Source organism: Ruditapes philippinarum, unplaced genomic scaffold, assembly GCF_026571515.1.
Source record: "Ruditapes philippinarum isolate M1 unplaced genomic scaffold, ASM2657151v2 ctg3805_1_1_1_1, whole genome shotgun sequence".
In the NCBI taxonomy this organism is placed as follows: Eukaryota; Metazoa; Mollusca; class Bivalvia; order Venerida; family Veneridae; genus Ruditapes; species Ruditapes philippinarum.
Window position 1 is genome coordinate 197,544 of NW_026865516.1, and position 23,580 is coordinate 221,123.

The 23,580-nt window shown below is 33.1% G+C and overlaps 2 protein-coding genes across 2 annotated transcripts; both read left to right on the forward strand.

The window, feature by feature from the left end:
- Positions 1–7,001: 7,001 nt before the first annotated feature.
- On the forward strand, positions 7,002–8,747 carry LOC132729424 (uncharacterized protein K02A2.6-like). The gene has a single exon (XM_060715194.1). The coding sequence runs from the start codon at positions 7,002–7,004 to the stop codon at positions 8,745–8,747; it is 1,746 nt and encodes a 581-aa protein (XP_060571177.1).
- A 287-nt stretch (positions 8,748–9,034) lies between these two features.
- LOC132729425 (uncharacterized protein K02A2.6-like) lies at positions 9,035–11,023 on the forward strand. Its single transcript, XM_060715195.1, has one exon. The coding sequence runs from the start codon at positions 9,035–9,037 to the stop codon at positions 11,021–11,023; it is 1,989 nt and encodes a 662-aa protein (XP_060571178.1).
- Positions 11,024–23,580: the final 12,557 nt, after the last annotated feature.

The following is a 23,580-nucleotide window of genomic DNA, read 5'->3' on the forward strand; positions in this document are numbered from 1 at the left end:
TTAAATAGCATATAAACAAAAGTATATCAACATGTTTCAGCAATTATGGCATAATGTATAAGTAATAGAAAGAGCACCAAAACACGAGGCTATCTGATTTGTACGAGGGGGCGTAGCCCCCGAGTATAAATCAGATTGCCGAGTGTTTTGGTGTTCTTTCTCTTTTGTATCATAGTCAAATATAAGAACACGTTCCCTGCTGTCACAATATGAAACCCCGGCAAAAATGAACCAATGAACGAGCATCTGAATATGATATTTCTATCGCTTTCCCTTTCTCTTCCGTCACAATATGTAAACCCCAGCAAAAATGAACCAATCAATGGGCACGCTCAGGAGTGCGGGTAACTAATACCCGCACTCCAGTTAACGCACTGTACATGTATATGTATACGATTTAACTCTGACACATTTTCAACAGAAAAGTCCCCAAACTATGATACAATCGTGAAGATATATGCGTTAAAGTGATATAAAAGATGATATAATTCAATTATGAAGGAAGTAGTTTTAACTCTGCAAACATTTTAAGCTTAAGTTGGGGTAAATTGACATAATGGTAAATAAATAAATTTGATTTCCTTTGCAGTAATTTGGTTAAAGAGCCAAAGTACATTTCGGTCATGAAACATAAAAAGTGCAGAGAAACTTTCAGAAGACTCTAGAAAGAAAACATAGTTTTCAATTTAATTGAGTAACATTTTAATTCTTTTTTTGTCTCATACTCACGTTTCGTTTAATTGAATATATCTATTTTATTAGACAGTGGTGCAAAATTGCTTTTCTCCAAAGGCTCATGCTTTTATTTTCATAGACGAAAAACCTTCCGAGAATAATTTAAGTTTAAACGGCTCTAGACAATATTTTCTTCAGTTTTAAACCATTTTAAGGGAAATAAGGCAGCAAAAAGGGTAATGCACAATTTTGTGAAAAGATGTAAACAATTAACGAGAAAAGCTATAGATTCTAATTAATGAAACGTTAATTGGCAAGCATTACCTTACATTTTTAACTTTAAATAAAAGTTGAAATAAATGCAGTTAAAAGGCAAAGACATGTCTTAAGAGAAATGCTTATTTGATATCTTTCTAGAATTGCATGTAGCAGATTAAAATGATATGGAAATGAAAATACGAAACAAATCAACTTATTTGAAAAAAACTTAGACTCAAATAAGGAAAACATGATTTTGAGAAGTGTAAGAATTTAAAAGTTAGGAGGAGAATTGAAGGACAAACAAAGACATGTCAGAATCAAATTAAGGTCTTCAAAATCATTGAAAATGTAGGATAAAGACTAAGCATTACTACACAGAAAAAAAACTTTTCTTCCGGCTTTATTGACATTTTTTGTAACAAATATATTCTTCATACCTTTAAGACATTTTAATGCGTTTCTTTCAGACAATAAATTTAAATATAAAAGTCTCCGGGAATTGATCGTTTTCATTTAAAAGTACAGTAAAAAATGAAAATGTATTTTAACATATACTTTAGGTCAGGTTTTAATTAAAAAGTGTTTTCTTAATGTTTATGCTCTACATGTACATAATTTCTATTGTTTAACTTTGATTATACCATCATAAACTATTTCAAGAAAATGATTGTCTAAAGGCTAAAAATTTAGATTAAAATAAATGAACTGACATTTAGGTAGTTGGTGTTCATATTATTAAATAAGTAAAATCGGATTGTTTGCTGTAACATATATATTCTTTGTATAATAGATTTTTATAATAGAATAAAATGAATAGCATCAGATAAGGTTGCTGTAAGGTTAAGTGTAAACATTCAGTAGTCTCATGACGCACATAACAGTGACAAACTGCACGTAGGTCTTATTTGTGGATGAGATATAATAGATAAGGCGGTTTAACTTCTTTATATTTATAACGCGATTACTATTACGGTTTCAATGGGAACTATCCTACAATTATTCCATGTGTTTTACATTATTTGCTCATCAATATTGTTTATTTTGATTATCGACACATTATCATCATAACTTGTTTTCAATGTGTTTTGGCAAAATCACTTGAGGTTAGTAAGCAGACATTGGTATAAGTATCACCAGAAAAAATGATATTTTGCAGAATGTGTTATACTTTACCCATACAAGATTCTTCTTTGCATGTTTCAAGTGAAAAACACATATGTCAGATTAACAGTGAGAGTGTATTTTTTATAGAAATTTGTAGAAATCATAAAATTATCAGTATTAGAATAAATGAAATATGATAAACAAGATTATCAAGGAAAGGCGGCGTTCAATGAAGGCAGCAAAAATGAAAGTTGATAACGAGATATATATGATAACACATGAATAACCTTTCATCCTACTTTAGGTTATCTTTTAAAAGTGTCATTAATGTTCTTTTCCATTTCTCTTAGAATACATTTAGGTTTATAATTAAAGCTTAGAAGAAGGAATAAGCATATTTAAAAATATTAAAATACCATTTAAACATGCCTACATGGAGAAAATAAGTGCAGGCAGTATAATATTCTTGACTCGGTAGCCATTTTGTCAAGTTTACAACCATTTCGCCCGCCGCTGGAACCAAGTGTGCAACCACTTCACGTCCTGCTAAAATGTAAAAATCAGGTCTTAATATGATTTATTGAATATAATGATTATAATAGCAATCTGTGAATTGAAAAATAATTGTCTACGAAGGTTACGAAGGTTACATGTTTTAACGTTTCAGTCCGTTCTTGTTGAAATTTAATTTGTGTTTTTAATTGTAAGACATAGATTGTATTTAAAATAAGTTTATCTGAAGAAAATAAGAAAGCCTTTCGTTAGTTTTCTTTATTGAAGAAAAACAAGATTTGTAAGTAAAACATGTATGCCCCCTATTGGCAGCCAATTAGTCATGCGATCAGGTTATTATGCATGACTTCTAACCTAGTGAACAAAAAATAATAAGGGTTATATACTGGTCATGACTAGTCACAAGGTAATAATTATTGTGACTGCATAGGTTGTGTGCAGCAATTTAAGTTATTACAATTCTTACCAAATAATATATGCATAAATTTTATGAATCATGTAGGCCTCATTAATGACAGCCAAGTTGTTATATTACATAAGACCTTCAAATGCGTATACCAAATGTGTATGCCACTAGCATCTTTAGTTAAATATAAAAATATCAACCAAAGCAATTTGAGTTGTCGAGTTGGTCAGAAACCGTCTATAAGTACAAGGTCAATATTACACTGACCCCTTAACCCCAAAATCAATAAGGGTCATCTACTGGCCAAGACCAATGCACCTACAAAGTTTGACGGCCAACAGCTATTGGCTTGTCAAGTTATTGATCGGAAACCGTTTTCACCTACAAGGTTTATGTGATCTTGACCTTTGACTCCTTGACCCCAAAATCAATAAGGGTCATCTAATTGTCAAGTCTATGTACCTACGAAGTTTGGGGGCCAAAAGCTCATGGGTTGTCATGTTAATGACCGTCAACTGTTTTAACCAACAAGATAAATATGACCTTGACCTTTGACCCTTTGACCCCAAAATCAATAGGGGTCATCTAATTGTCATGAGCAATCATCAACCTAAGTTTGAAGTTCCCAGGCCTAAACGTTCTTTAGTTATTGATCGGAAACTGTTTTTATCTTCAAGGTCAATGTGACCTTGATCTTGACCCCTTGACCCCAAAATCAATAAGGGTCACCTGCTGGTCACGAAAAATCATCATACCATGATTAAAGTTCCTAGGCCTAAGAGTTCTTTAGTTATTGATCAGTAACCGTTTTTACCTACAAGATCAATGTGACCTTGCCCTTTGACACCTTGACAACAAAATCAATAGAGTGGTCATCTGCTGGTCATGACCAATCATCTTACCAAGTTTGAGTTATTGAGCCAAAACTGTTTTTACCGACAAGGTCAATGTGACCTTGACCTCATGACCCCAAAATCAATATGGTTCATCTGCTGGTCATGAACAATTATTATACCAAGTTTGAAGTTCCTAGAACTAAGAGTTCTTTAGTTATTGATCAGTAACCGTTTTTACCTACAAGGCCAATATGACCTTGACATACGACCCTTTGACCCCGAAATCAATAGGGGTCATCTGCTTGTCATGACCAATCATCATACCAAGTTTGAAGTTCCTCGGCCTAAGAGTTCCTTAGTTATTGTCCGGAAACCGTTTTTACCTACAAGATCAATGTGACCTTGACCTTTGACACCTTGACACCAAAATCGATAGGGGTCATCTGCTGGTCATGACCAATCATCTTACCAAGTTTGAATTTCCTAGGCCTCAGCCTTCGTTAGTTATTGAGCCGAAACTGTTTTTACCGACAAGGTCAATGTGACTTTGACCTTGACCTCTTGACCCAGAATTTAATATGGTTCACCTGCTGGTCACGAAAAAAAATTATACCAAGTTTGAAGTTCCTAGGCCTAAGAGTCCTTTAGGTATTGTGCGGAAACTGTGTTTAACTACAAGACAATATGACCGTGACCCTTGACCACTTGACCCTAAAATCAATAGGGTTCATGTGCTGGTCATGAACAATCATCATATCATGTTTGAAGTTCCAAGGCCTAAGAGTTCTTTAGTCATTGATCAGTAACCGTTTTTACCTACAAGGCCAATGTGACCTTGACCTTTGACCCCTTGACCCCAAAATCAATAAGGGTCATCTACTGGTCATGTGCAATCACCATACCAAGTTTGAAGTTCCTCGGCCTAAGGGTTCCTTACGTATTGATCGGAAACCGTTTTAACTTACCAAGGTCAATGTGACCTTCACCTTTACCTCTTGACCCCGAAATCTATATGGTTCATCTGCTGGACATGACATATCATCATATTAAGTTTGAAGTTCCTAGGCCTAAGCGTTCTTTAGTTATTTATCGGAAACCGTTTTTACATATACGATCAATGTGACCTTGACCTTTAACCCCTTGACCCAAAAATAACATAGGGTCGTCTACTGGTCATGGTCAATCACCATACCAAGTTTGAAGTTCCTCGGCCTAAGGGTTCCTTAGGTATTGATCGGAAACCGTTTTTACTTACAAGGTCAATGTGACCTTGACCTTTGACCCCTTGACCCCAAAATCTATAGGGGTAATTTACTGGTCATGACATATCATCGTATAAAGTTTGAAGTTCCTAGGCTTAAGCTTTCTTTAGTTATTGATCGGAAACCATTTTTACCTATACGATCAATGTGACCTTGACCTTTGACCCCTTGACCTACAAATCAATTAGGGTCATCTACTAGTTATGGTCAATCACCATACCAAGTTGGAAGTTCCTAGACCTAAGCGTTCTTTAGTTATTGATCGGAAACCGTTTTTACTTACAAGGTCAATTGACCTTGACCTTTGACCCTTGACCCAAAAATAAAAAGGGGTCATCTACTGGTCATGAACAATCATCATACCAAGTTTGAAGTTCCTAGGCCTTAAGGTTCTTTAGTTATCACTCGGAAACCATTTGGTCTACGGACCGACGGACAGACAAATGCAAAGCATTATAGCTTCTCTTCTTTGAAGTGGGGGACATAATAATTTAAAGAAAATTTGTAATATCTCTGTATACAGTTCATTTAACATGATAATTGAGGTAAATAAAGCTACATTAACAACCGTGTATATCCAGAAACGCAGGAATCTGCAAATAACGCAGTCAGTGTGCAAAAGTAACGCAGAATTGTGCAATGCAGTGGCTAAATCGAGCACCGCGATATGTAAATGAACCAGTTTTTTAATTGTACATCAAATTGGAAGAAAATAATTAGCGCATACGGTTGCTGAGACATTTTACTTCCATACTAATCAATAATATTTCCATGAAAATATTTATTTTTCAAGATCATTCGTGAAAATTATGAACGACCTGACTATCGTATTGTTGGCGATTTTTAGTTTTGTTGATATCTTTAAATACATTTTACTTTATAATTTTTTATAATCTGTGTACCTAGACATTTTCCAATCTACTCATGTCATATTACACTTAATTTAGCAGATAAAACGATATTGAAACCATTTTTACTAGGTAACGCTGAATTCGTGAATGAAACACTGAAGCAACGGCGGTTATCTCATTAATAGTAGCTAACTCTTATTTTACCAGCTTCCTTCTATTGTTATACTAAACTTGCAGTTTGACAAATGTCTTAGGTATACAGAATATGAAAAAAATGTTTTACAGTTGTTTTTGTACATATCTATTTAGATAACGAAACACAAAAGTCACCTTCAAAACGGTAACCAGATTGTCTTTCTCAAAAAGGATCTAAAGAAGTAAACATATAACTGAAAAACATTGTAATGCTGGTTAAAGTATAATGTCATAGCAGCCGTATGTGCTAATTCATTTCAGGATAAAATATTTTGGTTCGTTTACTTACTGCGCTATCCGCTTTGGCAATTGTGTTGCACAGATTCGGCGTTCCTTTTACGTTATTTGCACTTTCCTGCGTTACTGGTTATGCACGGTGTTTACGGCATATGGAAAAGCATAAATTCATTACATAACTATATTTTATCAGCAAACGAAAATGGAGGACGTGTTTGACGTAGGTCAATATCAATTTGAAATTGTGTTAAAAAGTAGGAAGTCTGGTCATGAAACCCATTTGCGATTAAAATGCACAATTTATCACGACACTTTTCTGTTTAATCACAGAATGGTTCAACCACAGCAAATTGACCATACTTATTGGCATATCAAATATTTTTTTTTAAATCACGTTGTGATGTCCTATAGGCTAATGTTATAATGTATGTGAGACCACCATAGTATATATGTATGTTGTATGTAATATGATACGGGGACTTCCGGAAAAACATGGAACCTTAGTAAACACGATTAAACAAGAAACATAGTTGTTATCAATTAATATCCACCATTAGGACTTATCATCTGGCGACGAGGATAAAAACAAACAAAACTGAATTACTTATATAATATTTGGATATATTTTTCATGTGTTAATTGATGGATTAAGACGTTTACCATGAACAATTTACCAGCATTACCAAGTTTTGATCTTGAAACGGATAAATCCAATGCAGGCACGCGTTGGGAGAAATGGATTGGGCGCCTCGAAAATTTATTTGTGGGGATGAAAATATCAAACGCTGACCAGAGAAGAGCATTATTACTACATTACGCCGGAGAAAAAGTGTACGACATCTATGACGTAGAGAAAAAGGACAGTGCAGCGACTTATGATGCAACAAAAAAGGTACTTAGCGACTATTTTGCTCCCAGAAAGAACGTTCAAATTGAAATTTACAACTTTAGATCATACAAGCAATTAGAAGCACAAACGATTGATGAATATGTGACTGAGTTAAGAACTTTGGCAAAGAACTGTGCATTCGCAGACATTGACAATGAAATTTTACAACAAGTGATACAACATGGCCGCTCAAATCAACTCAGAAGAAGAGCGTTACGTGAACCAGATAAAAAACTCGATGACATTATTACAATGGGACGTATGTTTGAACAATCAGATATGCAAGCCTCCGCAATGGAAAATTCAGAAAATTCTAGATCTGTACACAAGGTTTCAAAGTTCAATAGTAGAACACGAGGACGAGCGCCGATGCCTCATGGCCGTGGGAACAGTAGAGGGTCGTATGCAAATTTTGGAGGTCGTGGGAAATATGGTCCGAAGAACCAATCGAATCAACGAAGTAGAACACGTGATGGTGCGTCAGCCAATACTTGCAGAAAATGTGGTTATGAATTCCCGCACAGAGATAAGCCGTGCCCAGCCACAGGTAAAACCTGCAATGTATGCAAGAAACCTAATCATTTCGCGCGCTGCTGTTTAGCGCCGAAATATCAGCATGTCAAAGAGGTCAGCGATAACGCCAGCAGTTCGCTACAGTTTGATTCGGAAGAGGAGTACCTCTATAACATAACAGTGAAAAATGTCGGTAAACAAAAAGGATCAAAAACGCCCAAAACACAGATAAAAGTCAACGATAAAACGATTACGGCTACAATAGACACAGGATCAAGTGTGAATATACTAGATGAAACCACGTATGATTACTTAGGAAAACCTAAAATAAAAACAAAAGGGCTGCCAAATTTACTTCCATACGGAGGGGGAAGTGCATTAAACGTAAAGGGCTGTGTGAATTTAACGGTCGAAAAGAACAGAAAATACACAGTAACACCATTTTATATTGTGAAAGGAAACCATGGAGCTCTATTAGGGTGTGAAACATCATGTGAATTAGAAATAATAAAATATAACCAAGGGATAACGGCCAATATGGAAGATAAATATCAAGGAATTTATGACGGTATTGGGAAATTAAAAGGACAAAAAGTTAAATTACACATAAACCGTGATGTAAAACCTGTAGCGCAGAGAAATCGACGTACGCCATTTCATTTAAGAAAGAAAGTTCAAAAGGAAATTGAAAAGCTACTTGAAAATGACATCATAGAAGAAGTTAAAAATGAATCAACACCATGGGTGTCACCGATTGTCACCCCACCGAAGAAAAATGGAGATGTAAGATTATGCATAGACATGAGAGAGGCAAACAAAGCTATTGAAAGAGAACGGCATCCAATGCCAACAATAGATGAACTTATACACGACATGAACGGTGCAAAAGTGTTCAGCAAACTAGATTTAAAAGCTGGATATAATCAGCTGGAATTAGATGAAGAATCGAGATCAATCACTACATTCTCTACACACATGGGCTTATACAGATATATAAACGTTTGAATTTCGGTACTAACTCTGCAAGTGAAGTGTTTCAGAAAACAATCAGTTCTATCATTCAAGACATAGCTGGTGCCAAGAATATTTCGGATGATATAATAGTGTATGGAAACAGTCAAAAAGATCACGACAAGGCACTTGATCAAGTTTTTCATGCATTGCATCGTAACGGGCTGACATTAAATAGAGAAAAATGTGAATTTAACAAGCTTGAAATCACATTCTTTGGAGTTGTATTCAGAGGAGACGGCATTTCACCAGATCCAGTGAAGGTTCGAGCAGTGAGAGACATGCAACAGCCCACAAACGTATCTGAATTGAGGAGTTTTTCTCGAATGACATCGTATTGCTCGAGATTTATAAAGGATTATGCGACAATAACGGAACCATTGAGGCGTTTAAACAAAAAGGACACACCCTGGTCATGGGAAAATGATCAGCAGGTCGCGTTCGAGAAACTGAAAAGAGAATTAAGTAGTGATACGGTTATCACATACTTTAGTCCATTAAAAGAAATTGAGCTAATAGTAGATGCTTCACCAGTCGGTATATCTGGGATACTAACACAGGAAGGAAAAATTATCGCGTACGCGTCTCGTGCACTGACACAGACAGAATCACGTTACTCACAAACAGAAAGAGAGGCTCTGGCAGTAGTATGGTCGTGTGAGCACTATTCGATGTACTTAAGAGGTGCTCCAACTTTCACGTGCTTCACAGATCACATGCCACTGACGAAAATATGGCAGAAGAAACAACCACCATTACGAATTGAACGATGGGGATTACGTCTACAACCATTTAATGTAAAAATTGAATACAGGCCTGGAAAGGATAACCCGTCTGATTACATGTCTCGTCATCCGTTGAAATGTGACGAGCAGAGAAATATAGCCGAGGAATATGTAGCATTCGTTTCCGCACAGGCAGTGCCAAATGCAATGACACTAGATGAAGTAAAAATAGAATCAGTCAAAGATAAAACTATACAGAAAGCGATTGAATACGCAAAGAATGGAAAATGGCATGAAATGAAAACAGTGACAGATTTTAAAATCGACATGGAAGAGCTGGTGGTACTCAGAAGCGTAAAAGATGAATTGACGGTTCACAATGACACGGTCTTATTAAGAAATGACAAATTAGTGATACCGAAAACACTCCGAAATCGTGCGATAAAACTGGGACATGAAGGGCACCAGGGAATTGTTAAAACTAAAAGCTATATACGATCAAAGGTATGGTTTCCGAACATGAATGCAGAAATTGAAACAGCAATACAAAAATGTCTAGCCTGTCAAGCCAACTCAAGGGAACCAAGACCGCGAGAACCACTGAAAATGTCAGATTTGCCATCTGGACCTTGGAAAAATATAAGTGCAGATTTTTGTGGACCTCTAGAAAACGGTGATTACCTATTGGTTGCAGTAGATGAGTACTCGCGATATCCAATAGTGGAAATAGTAAAGAGTGTTTCAGCAAATATGGTCATACCGGTTATGGACAAAATAATTTCAATGTTTGGTGTCCCCAAAGTAATTAAAACAGATAATGGATCGCCATTTAATAGTACGGCATTTGCGGACTTTGCAAAATTTTACGGTTTTATACACAGAAAAATCACGCCTAGGTGGCCAAGGGCTAATGCTCAGGCAGAAGCATTCAACAAATCGTTGATGAAGAGTGTTAAATCGGCATTCATGGAGGGAAGGAATTACAAACAAGAACTGTTCAGATTTCTCCGCCAGTACAGAGCTACACCGCACGTGTCAACTGGATTTACGCCATTTCGGCTAATGTTCGGAAGGGAACCGGTAACGCGTATGCCAGACATTAATCAACACCAAAATGAGGACACGCGTGCAGACGAAATAGCACGAAGAAATGATGAGTTATCAAAAGCAAAATCAAAACAATACGAGGACCAGCGAATGAACGCACGAGAACGAAACATTAACGTCGGAGACAGAGTTTTACTTAGAAACGAAACACCAAGAAAGTCAAGTACAATGTATAATCCAGTCCAATATAAAGTTATAAACAAAAAGGGACCAATGATAAGTGTTCGAAATGATGAAGGACATTGTGTCACCAGGAACTCATCTGTTATGAAAACAGTAGATCCAGACTTAATGGGGAATACGCCTAAACAGCACGGGGAAAGCGATATTGAGGACTATCAGGGGGAGGAACTCGCTGAAAGACAAAACACGAGTTATGCAGCAAGGCCAGCACGAGATAGTCGTCCGCCCGCATATTTAAAAGATTTTGTAAGTTAGATTATTGGTTCCACAGTGAAAATGGGCATAATAAACCCAGTGGTACAAGCAGGTCACGCGATCTGCCATGCGAGTTTAATAAGTGTATACATCATGGATATATTTTATGTAATTAGATTCTCAATAGAAAAATTAATACGTAATAGCGCAATAGTAACATGACACCTTATATACGGCAACATGATTTAAATGACAAGTACATTGAAGTTCTAATATAGTGTGGACATTAACAATGCATTTAACAACAAATATTTAAGAGAAAAATAAACAAATTATCAGATTTAGAACAAAATAAATATTCATGTTTGTATAGTGTAAATGTTCGATATTGCTCATGTAGTGGATATATTTAGATACTGCAGACTATAGTAAAACTGACATAGAACTGACCTACAAACGATTGGAATGTGTCAACAGCCATGAGTGAACATTTCTAGAGAAAAAAAGTTAGGATGAATTTTACAGTTAGATTCATTATATGTATTCCATCGTAATCAAATAATTGTAAGAATAGTTTATCATGTTTAGTAATATCAGTTTACATAACTATAATATAATATTTTCATAATTCATATCTTAATGATTTAAGCATTTTGATTGTTCAATTTAAAACTGATGTTTTATATCTAACTTGAGGAGGGATGTGATGTCCTATAGACTAATGTTATAATGTATGTGAGACCACCATAGTATATATGTATGTTGTATGTAATATGATACGGGGACTTCCGGAAAAACATGGAACCTTAGTAAACACGATTAAACAAGAAACATAGTTGTTATCAATTAATATCCACCATTAGGACTTATCACACGTAATTTTATCTTCACAATTATATGTAGATTTTCTCTACTGTGCATCTTGATTTGTTGTGAAACTACCAAAACATTTTACGTTACAGATTATTACAAGTCATACTTAATATAAGGAATGCTTGGTATTTTGAAATGGTATGAGACATCATCCATTTTGACATTTAACGTCTTATTGGAATAGCAATATTAATATTACTTCAAACTTGTTAAACTTTATTTCTCTTCGAAGATTATTATGTCATGAACGAAATAAAGTAGAACAAAAACATTAAATTAATGCTAGAAAGAAGAATTTAAAATATCCATTTACGTCTACGGTTTAATGTTACTCTTTTGTTTTGTTTTTATTGTGTTCAAGGGAATTATCGTCATGACCTTCAAAGTGCATTATCAGACATGAAAATTGTGTGAAATATGCGACAAACCGACTGATACAAATTCGTAATAATACTTACTGCTTCAAACAGATATCAACATGTGTTTAGTTGATCTAATTGAATCAGACATTTTTATTATAAAACTTGAGTTACAAGTTATTTTAGCAAGTGTATGAAGTTTTATAAAACTTTTCCGTTAGAATACAGACATAAACTATAGTTTGGTTGATTTTCTTTCAGGAATTTGCGCCATCTTTGTTGCTATAGAAAAGTCCAACCCTGTAGAAATATCTGATTGATAAATTTCAAATAAATTAAGATGTAAAAAAGTGTCTGGTGACTATTAGATTGTATCATTTACACTCATTTCAACTTTTCTTTATTAAGCAAGTGTTTTTGTTGGTTTTTTTTTTTTTTTTTTTTTTTTTTTGGTTGTTTTTTTTTTTAATTTAATTTGAAGTTTAGTTAAGACTAAAAGACAAAACAAAAACATACTATAAATGCCTTGTTCATCAATTACTTTTGTTTAAAAAAGCGGCTAGAAAATACAAGCGATTATGACATGTAAGAACAAAACTTGCAGAACAAACAATGATCAGGTAAAGTACATTATGTAAACAAAAAATCGTACGTTAGAAAAAATAACAACATGTGTATACGATGAATAAATATCATTTGCCATGTAATTGAACAAAAATAATCAAGCCAGAATAATGTCAATTACATCATATTCACAAATTCTAAATGTATTGTTAAACATTTTAAAGCAACTTAATAAAAATAGCCATGGCAGTTATGGTATACAGTCAAATAAGTTTTGATAAATCTAACGGTACTTTAGTTGTATTTGGGAATATTCGAAAGTGATTTTTTCTTTCTAGATTTTCAGATCTTCTGATTCCACTTAATTAGGATTAATATATTTTAATTGTCACCACCTGCCTGTTACAAGCATATGTTCTATAAAAAATAATGCGTCACGTTTTTTGTTGTTGTTTTTATTTTTTACATTATGTCAACAAGCCAAGACTGCAACGTTTTTCATTTTTACCTAATGCGGCGGTTTTAACTTCACCGAATTGTCGAGATCGTTACATAAATTTTGGTAAAATATCTTTAAGATAATGGCTCATAAAAGATATACAAATGGACAGAAATAGATGTTATCCGAAACTCGGCAAATGTGGGGGTTGCCCAGCTAATCCGTGGGTACAAGCAAACTTTTACAGTTGCAGCTTCGAAAATACGCGCCACCGATTGACTAGTAGTGCACCGTGAAGCTGTAACGGTAAAAAGTTATTTTTAATTCAGGACTAAGCCTATCATGTTTTCAAATTAGATACTCAATTAAAACTCATATCGCTGAATAGGCTATGTTTGTCGTAAAGTAAAATGTTTACTTTTTAGAAACTAATGATTATTTTTAAAACTGGATAATTAATAAGTGAGATAATTTTACCATTTGCATTTCTTGCATTTTTCAAAATAATAGTTTAGTTCATCATAATTACATTTGCAAGCTTCAAAAAGTGAATGTCTTCTCTTAAATTATGCAACTGTTTTCTGTTTGTCAAATGCGCTCTTCATTTTCCCAAATTTGTTACTTTGATGAAAGAATATACATTTTTATATGTTTTATACAGGTTGTATTAATTAAAAATAGGTTAACCCAACAAATATATGTAAAATATGATATATTGGATGCATGATGTTAATGAGCACATCATTATTTACTTTCCTTCTTCTCCTCCGTAGCACATCAGCAAAGTAACAATATATACTCAACGGTTCATAATGCATTGTGTCTCTGGAACCACGTAACTTTATCATCTCAACTTTATCCACATCTGACACTATTTGTATAACAATAGAAAGGATCTTCACCTGTCATATTCCTATTTGTTTACGGATTATTAAATGTTTTAATGGAAGGTATGAGTACAATTAACTTACAAGATGGACTGAGTGTTGTTTAGATAAAACGTACCGTTCTGTTATCAACCATAATCTGACAAAAAAACATTCTCCATTAAGATAACAAATTGTCTATGCTTTCAATATAATGGAAAGAGGCTAATCTGTAACGTTTTATCCAGTATTAAGATAATAAATAAACAATGTCAGCAAGCACAATAAAAGGTTTTGACCCCACTGAAATAACATTTTCAAGGCAATTCCGTTTGTCCTTTACATATTGAAACGATTCGTCTTTATTGTGATAAAAGTAATCTGACATTGATGAATTGCACAATTTCAAATTAGAGACAGAATATTGGACCGAACCGTAAACAATCCATCTGTATATAAGTTTATTTATGACTCACTCAAAATAGTATTACAAAATGTAAAATGCATGTAAAACTTAGCAGAAAACATAATGTCTGTTTTGCATTCATGATATATATTAATCAATATAGTTTGCAATATAGTTTGTAGTCCGTTTTTATGATGCTATATAATAATATAATGTATAATTATGGGGAAAACTTTGACATTTAATTTTAGTTTTGTCTGATTTGAGTTTGTTTGATACATCGGCGACGCTGCAAAAACTAGGTTATACATCTGAAAGCGATAAAAGTAAATATGTAGTTTATTGTGCGTACTTGATTTCAACGATCCTGCATTATGTTTCATATTGAAAAAATATTAGAAACATTTAATTTCAAAATTTTATGAAAATTATTTTAAGAAAATTGTTTGACGATTATATGTTAATACTTTGTGCATCGAAAACAATTCATACACTAAATTAAATAGCACAGTACATACAATTATGACTGTGCAATCATTTTTAAATAAATATAATTTAAAGTGAAATTGAAATGTTCGCATTGCTGCATACTTCATCTCATTGTCTTGCTAAAATAAAATTATAAATCTTAATTATACATTCTTAACTCCGTCGTGAGAATAAATATTTATCTTATATACTTAGTGAATGAAAATAATGTTCTTATTATCTCGAAAATGTTATTTAATGTGAAAACTGCCTTACATTTGTATACCCCAACATGTTATGTGCGCTCAAAATGTCAGTTTTATCTTTCTGATAGTTAAACGCTAAAATTGTAATTACAATTTTTGCAACAAATTAAAATAGAATCCCAGAAGAAAATTGAAAATATTGCAGGCTATGTTTAGGTTTGATTCCGCAAACCATGAATGAATTAAGCATGGTTGTCGTCGATACGTGTGATATGCATGATCTAATATGATATATCTATATATCTATATATAGCAGACCTGTATTAAATTGTTCACGAGCAAAATATTATTTCTCATCAAATAAATTTTCATTCTTTTTCCCTCGTATCGTCTCGCGAATTTGGTAAAATTTTAGAGCATACATTTTTTTTCGTTTCCGGCAAAATTATAGCAGACGAGATTTTAGAAATTTATGATATTTTTCTGTGAGATGGAGCGTTTTCTTATAAAATCACCTAATGCTAAGCCTTCCAGTAAAGTAGAAGAGTCTCCCCTAAAAAGAGTAAGAAAGATTATGACAAAAAATATTATACTTTGAAAAGAAAACGTGCTTTTCAAGACGCTTGGTTAAAAGAATTCCCATGGCTTCGAGCCGATGATAAAGGCGCAGGTACCTGTAAAATTTTCCGGCAATTTCCTATGCTTGACGACCAGAAATGTTGTTTTTATATTGATCAAATTATTAGTAGAAAAGACACGCTGTATGCTCATGAAATAAGTGTAAACCATGCATCGTGCAAGCTGAAATCTGACAGAGAGAAACTTAAAAATACCAATACTAAATTTGAGGGGGATTTCGATAAGACCGTACAGAAATACAATGAAGGACAAACTGACAAATTTAAAATGATAGTCAATACTGCTTTTGGAGTGGCAAATCGGAAACCTTTCTCTGACTATGAATATATATGCAGCATTCAAAAGAAAAATGGCCTAGATCTTGGTTCTGACCACCTCAATAGGAAAGCTTGTGTTGAATTTGTGAAGTCTATTTCTGGATCACTTCATGATACATTGGTTTCTAAATTGAAGCAAGCAAAGTCTTACACTGTAATGTCTGATTCAAGCACTGACTCGTCCATAGTTGATCAAGAGTGTGTCCTTGTTCGGTTTGTAGACTAAGTATCAAGTAACCAGTATAGCTAGTATAGAGGCACTACATACCCCTGATGCAAATGGCGTGTTTTCAGCTATCAAAAATGGACTGAAAACTATTGACATTGATATTGAAAATGGGGACAGTAAACCAGTACTTGCATGTATAAACATGGACGGTGCCAGTGTTAATATGGGTGCCAAAAACAGTGTAGCTAAAAAAATCAGATTGTGTTTAACACAAAGTGATAATTACTCACTGTGTAGCTCATCGTTTGGAACTCGGAACTTGGAGTTTTAGATGCTTCTAAAACAGAATCTTATCTTGAACAGTTTGAAAGTACCATTAAGCGTATTTATAGATTCTAGTCTCCAAGTCCCAAACGACGAGCACACCTTTGTAGTATTTCTGAAGTTCTGGACAAAGACCTTATTATGTATTCTGACATAATAATCAATTCGTTGGGTATCTAGTAAACGTCGTGCAGTAAATGCCGTTGTACAGGACTATGAGGCTACAGTAATGCATCTTGAGCAGGTGATAGAAACATCTAAAAAAAACAGACGAAAAATCACAAGCTAAGAAAATTCATAGCGAAATTACTCGAGTTACATTTATTAAATACATGCATTTGATGCTTGATATACTTAGACATGTAACCTCTGTTAGCCAGTTGTTTCAGTTGAATGAATATTTGAAATTCAGGAAGCTGTAAATACCTTATATACACATCTTCATGCAATGACTGTTACTCCTGGAGAAAGTCTACAGGAGTTTTATGATACATTTGATACTGATGCCAGGCTTTAAAGAGGGGTCAAACTAAATGGTCCTCTGCTGAAGACAATGATATTATAAGGTTTTTACGCAACATTAGTCAGGATATTTTGCATAGGTTCAGTAACCTATCTTATTTGCCTATTGTTAAATTTAGTGTATTTGATTTTAGACTTTGGCCAAACTCACTAGATGATTTGTCTGTATATGGCAATGCTGACATTGTTTCGTTGGTTCAATTCTATGAAAACATTTTGTCAGAAGAAGATAAAGCAAACATTCCTTCTGAGTGGCAGCAATTAAAGGTTAGGTTGTCAATGCAAAAGAGTGGTCATCCTTTGGCTGTCCTGACAAAAATAGTTAAGTCAAATGAGAAGACCTTCGTCCATATTGCTACTCTTATGCTATATCTCCTTCCACAGCTGAGTGTGAGCGGTCATCTCATCTATATATTTGATTAAAACCCCTAGTCGTAGTTCAATGAGCCAAGCTTATCTTCTTAATCAGATGCGTATTGTAATGTCTGGTCCTAGTCTTGAAGAGTTTGACCCCACAGACAGTGGGTTGTACTGGTTGGGTAGCAGTAAGGGTATTAGGCATCTTACACATAAGCCCAAATCTAAAAAGCCTGTTGAGTCATCAGGCAGCAGTGCTAATATTGATATTGAGCCTGAGCAGCAGGATACTCGAACTGTTATATGAAGTGATGGTCAAATTAGGTGCAAGTGACACAAGAGCAAAGCTGAAAGAAAAGCTGGCAAAAGACCAATGTTCTGTGCAGTAAAATACACCCACTTTGTCCATCACTTCCATTTCACATTAATCTACTCAGTACTGCTGTTAATAAATATAAGATATATAATCCTAATATATTAATAAATTTTTAAACATACGGGTTAATGGCATAGAATGTTTAATAAAATTGAAGAAAGTTCATATTTGCTTCTCTTTATTGAATATTACATATAAAATACGGACAAGTGAACATAGAGTACGGACAAGTAAGTTTCTAAAGTTACTTGTCCGTGAACAAGTACAATTTTCTGAGATTTTGCCGGCCCCGGATATTTTAGAAACACGCGAAGTTTAATTTATGATAAGTTGGTTTTTTTAAAATGTCTCCTTACATTTCTATGAGACAATTCAATGTTTAAGCAAGATTCGGAAAGAAACTCTTGAGACAATTCATCAATACCCACCTGACACCTATTAGAGGACATACTTAATAAGGTTTATATGGTAACAATTTTTACTACATTTACCTGTAGTCATTAGGATAAAAACAATAGAGAAAAACGAAATCCCTAATGAACGCACAAAACGTCGAAATTGAAAATGCTGCAAGCTCGGTTTGACTGAGCCTGTTCATGAACGGTATAGAAAAGTGTTCCCTTACAGAGTATTTATGTATTTATTTGAAAATTTTGGTAACAAAAGCAGCACACAATAAAGTATAAAAAAGTTTATACTTGATATAGCATTTCAATACATGACCTTTTTTGCATATGATCTGTTTTATATTTGTCTGATATGCCAACAGCAAACGCGTAAAAACTTGTTAAATGTTTATTTGAAAATACCCAAGTATAGACAGCTTTCTGATATTTTTCCGACGTGGCACTTTTTTCAATTTTCATTTAAACCTAAGAAAAGCTTAATAAATAAATAATTTATAAAAAGAAAAGTTATCTATAATGGTATTATATGAGTCTGTTATGTCGAAAAAAAGTATTTAAGACAGTAAATTTATCAGACAGTAAAAATAACTGTAAATATATAACAGGAATATTTTCTATATTCCTAGCAGTCATATACGCTTATACATTCCTTTTAATTAATATATAAGTCCTCTTTATTACTTTTTTCGGCCATACTTGTGCATAATTCCTGTGATATTTTCATATCTGTGTGTTACGGGATACTCGCCGTGACATCTGAAACTGCTCTTTGTTTAACAATAGAAAGGTAACTTTGACTTCTTTAAAAACCTGTTTTGTAAACGGATTATGTAGTTCTCTAACGGAATATTTAAGAAATAAGTTAATGGCTTTTCTTTATATAAAGTACGTTTAACTTTGACATAGCGATGAACGTCATATTTGTAAGAGTACATGAATAGAGATAGGTTGAAAATATGATCGAATTGAGAAAGAAAACCAACATATACGTTTAATGACATATGGTGTTTTAAGATCGGAATGAAAATCATGTAAGTTTCAATTCAAAATTAAATGATATTTTTCAAACACCGTTTAAAGAAATAAAACAAATAAATAACTAAAAGACTTTAAAATGGTTATTAGAAACTTAAAAAGTCATGCACACACATCATACTTGATTTTGATGATCTTTTAACCACCAACTTGAAAATGCATTCCAAACATAAAACATTTTTAGATATTCCATGGGACTTAATTTAAATCTTCTGTGAATTCTTTTTTACAAAAACTTAGTAGCTGAAACATATTTAAAGATTACATAGTAAAACCAATACCTAGAATGTAGAATCCTATAAAAAATAAAAAAGTATGGTTTAAAGCATAATTAAAATATTCGAACTGATAAAGAATTAATTTATTTGCCTTGATCGAATCTGCAAACTTTCTAACAAAAGCTCAAAAGAAGGATTTTCTTCTGTGAACCCGTTGCCTAATTTTTGCATAAAGTTTCAACGGCTTATTCTTACCTATGACAGAAACATGCTCTTACAGAGCTGTGAATCAACCATTATCATAAACAAGAAAAGCAAAGATAAACTTCTTTTGAAAGTCAGCTTATAAGGTTATTCAGGTTAGCATCACTTCTGTTACAGAATATATATCTTAAAAACATCAGCTGTGTTTTATATATGAAAATAAGTCTAAACGTAAAATTGCATTGTCTTTCAAACAATGCAATTACATTTTAAAAGAAAATATGTGAATGAACACGCTCAATGGAATCGAGCCCGCAACAACTTCAACTTTATCGTTTTAGGCGTTCTTTAGCGGTTCCATTTTGTGTCGCCTCTTCCGAGTAGTGTTTTTTTATGGTTCAATAAATTTTGTCGGAGTTATGGCATTTTTTTATTTTTATTTTTTAAAGTTTTGCCGGACTACTCCTCCTATACCAATAACGCAATTTCAATAGAACTTTACATGATTGATAGGCAGGTCAAGCACTTGCGCATATTACACGCGTTTTTAAAGTGAATTACATTTTGCCTTGGTATTGCTATCATCAGGTGACACATGTCTTGTTCTCTATTTTTGCTAGAGCGGATGTTACGGTGTACGGAACGTGAGATTTGATAGAGCTGTGTGGTCGTTCAGCAACCTAAATTTAAGTTTGTTTTCGTTGATCTTAATGATTTTGTGCTATGGAGCAACAATTTAAAATAAAATCCAAGTTAGTTCAAAGTTTGTAACTTTAATGCTAATTGATTTAACACCAAAAAATAACTAAAGATAAGTAAGTTAAGTTGCATGAGACTTACCGGTGGTATGTCGAAAGGTAATAAGCGATTAAAAAAACGTATATGTGGTTATATATATTTTCATTTCTGTCACTTTTATACTCATAATTGTCAAACAAAATTAAAGACTAAGTCATAAACATCAAGCTCTGTAATATTTTTTAAACTACAGGCCTGTTTCTTGTTCAATTTAAGTTATTAAGTTAAACTTGCTTTTGAAAGAGATATTTGGATATGGTAATCTTTGTTATAATGTTGCTTCTATAATCAATTGTTAAAAGCAAATGTACATTACATTATTTATATTCTTTTATTCAGATAACACATATTCAGTAAGTAAGACTTTCATGGTTTTCAATAAATTTATGTGATTAAATATTTTACTCAAGAATGGACATAGTATATATTTAAGTAGCTCCGACTTGGAAATGTAAAACATAGGTAAAGTGGCATTAACATATAACATGACAAGTTAAAATACTTATCTTAAATCTCTTGAAGTATTCACGTCACGCTCAATAAGTTCACTCTATGGCATGACATTTTATGTCTGTTCGTTAACGTAATCTAGAGACAAATTAGCGCTAGCAGACAATGATGTAAAGGTAATTGTTGATAAGGGTTTTTTTTTAACCTTTCATTGCTTTACGTGATTAAACATTTATCTGTGTAGTTTATCTCTAGGAAGATAACTATTTTGTTCACACATATATCAAAATAAAACAATTTGAAATGCAATTATAATAGATGAGAGGGTTATTACTAGCGTAGTAACATTTCAAAACAAAACGTTGAATGAACGCATCTAGTGAGGTGAAAGACTAATGTTGGATCAGAAACAAACTTAAAATCTTAATTAAGGTAGAACGCGACACTTTGCGAACTTTCGAGTAGCGTCTTGAAAATTGGCATGCAAAAAGTTGACCATATTTCTGATTTAATTCCGTTTATTTTATTTCAATAGTTTCCGTTTATTTTATTTCAATAGTTTCAGCCAATTTTTTAACACACGGCGTCAAGTTGACCATCAAAGCCCGTTTTTGAACATGACGTCTTTGCGTAACCTTGGCAACTGTTACGGGTATTTCAACGCCATTTGCGGACAAAATATCTTAAATTCTACAGCATTTGACGGAAATTATATTTTCCTTTAAGCTGATATAAAATTTATCGTTTTACGCCGAAAAATTAACTGATGCTAACAAAATGATTTTTTAAATTTCAATGTACAAATGTAGTAACTGTTGTATCTGCGTGAAAATTACATAAGATTACGTAGGATTAGTTTTTTTTTCAAACTGGTAAAAAATAACTTATCAGCTTTCAACAATATATTGGCTTGGGATAGAAAACTGACATTTTTCTTTAACAGCTAAGCATTTCAGCTTACTTGAAATTCTATGTATAAGACAGAAATGTCTCACTGAATATTTCTTCTGCACATAACGTGAACGGACTTTACCTTAAGATAAGCAAACAACGTGGTATGCATGAGTATTATACCATTTCAGTCTTGAAAACATCTGTCTAGTATCATAGAGCAACATGTCTTTAACTTATTCTTCTGTGTACGTTGGACCTTATCTAATGTAAAAAATGTATTTCAGTATTTTACCTTCATGTGACAGATACGAATGTGTGCTGTTTCGATGTTCCTCGCTAGTTTGTTGTCTCTACAAAGAAGTCTTTAAAATTAATTAGAAGAGAGATGATCTGAGTTTTCCATTTGATTATATTTCACCGGCAACATCATCTAATAATTTTATCATACGTTTATTTATAACGGAAAACATTTTTACACTAAAAATACTTTTTTGGTCGGATTATTTAAGTCACACTGACAATTTTACAACTTTCCAGCTTGATTGCTTAATAAAATCTTCAGGTTCCACTCATTGTATCATTTGAGCAAATACATGTGTAACAAAATCTTCAATGGACCTTTTATACGCCAGCTAAATAGCTCCATTTACGAGTTTTTAACAACGGAGGTCCATGATTTATGCCTTTTTGTCTCTTAAAAAACTTAGTTTTTTCACTAGAAGTCATCAGTCTTTACTTTCCAGCCACAGAAATCTCTTGTCAATACATGGGGTTTCTTTTTATATCAAAATGAACGTTTACAGACAGGAAATAGGTTTGATTTGTCTTGTTGATTTCTCAAATGATAAGTATTCTAAAAGAAACTCATCTTACAAACTATTCATATGTTGGAAATTTTAATTGTTTTATTGAAGAAAATTTTTGAAAAAAGTAATATATCAGCTTACTGTTTCATTTGCACGACATTGCAAACGTTATCAATATTATTTGTCCTACATATATTCATTACTCACATAATCTAAGCAGCAAATCAAAGAAACGACTCTTCTGACAGGGTTTTATATAAGATATATAAGATTTTAATTTAAAATAGCGATTATGGAGGAAGAAATGTCTTTGATTGAATGAAAAATTATTAGTGTAAAATTGATGCATTTCTAGACGAGAATAGTAATTCATCTTAGACAGAATAGACTAAAGAAAAATAAAAGAAATAATAAATTTATTTTCCGGCATACCACGTAACACAAGGTACATAATAAACAAGGCCGTATTAGTCATCACAAATAACAGAAAGTAATAAATTAAGAAACAATTCATTTTAAATGACATTAGTGATTAAAGGAAAAACAATTATTTTAACTACAATTTTGACAAAATACTCATAATTCAAATTGAACCATATTTCTCCTTTTATACGCAATGACAAACTTACTTGTTAGACAACAGAAAGGAATTAAACCTGTTAGAATCCTTTTTAATTTAATGAGTATTAAGTGATTTAATGGAATGTATGAGGCATATGTAAATACATGGTAAAGTACATAAATATTATAATATTGTTCTTTAAAATGATAGAATCGTGATTTGTAAAAGTTCAGTTCTATAATAAATCGTAAACTTTCGTAGATATATTCTCTATCAAAACTTAAATGTTGTCTATTGTTTGAATGTAATGGGAAAAGGGGGAAATACAATCCTGACACATTACATACTTTTAAGTAGC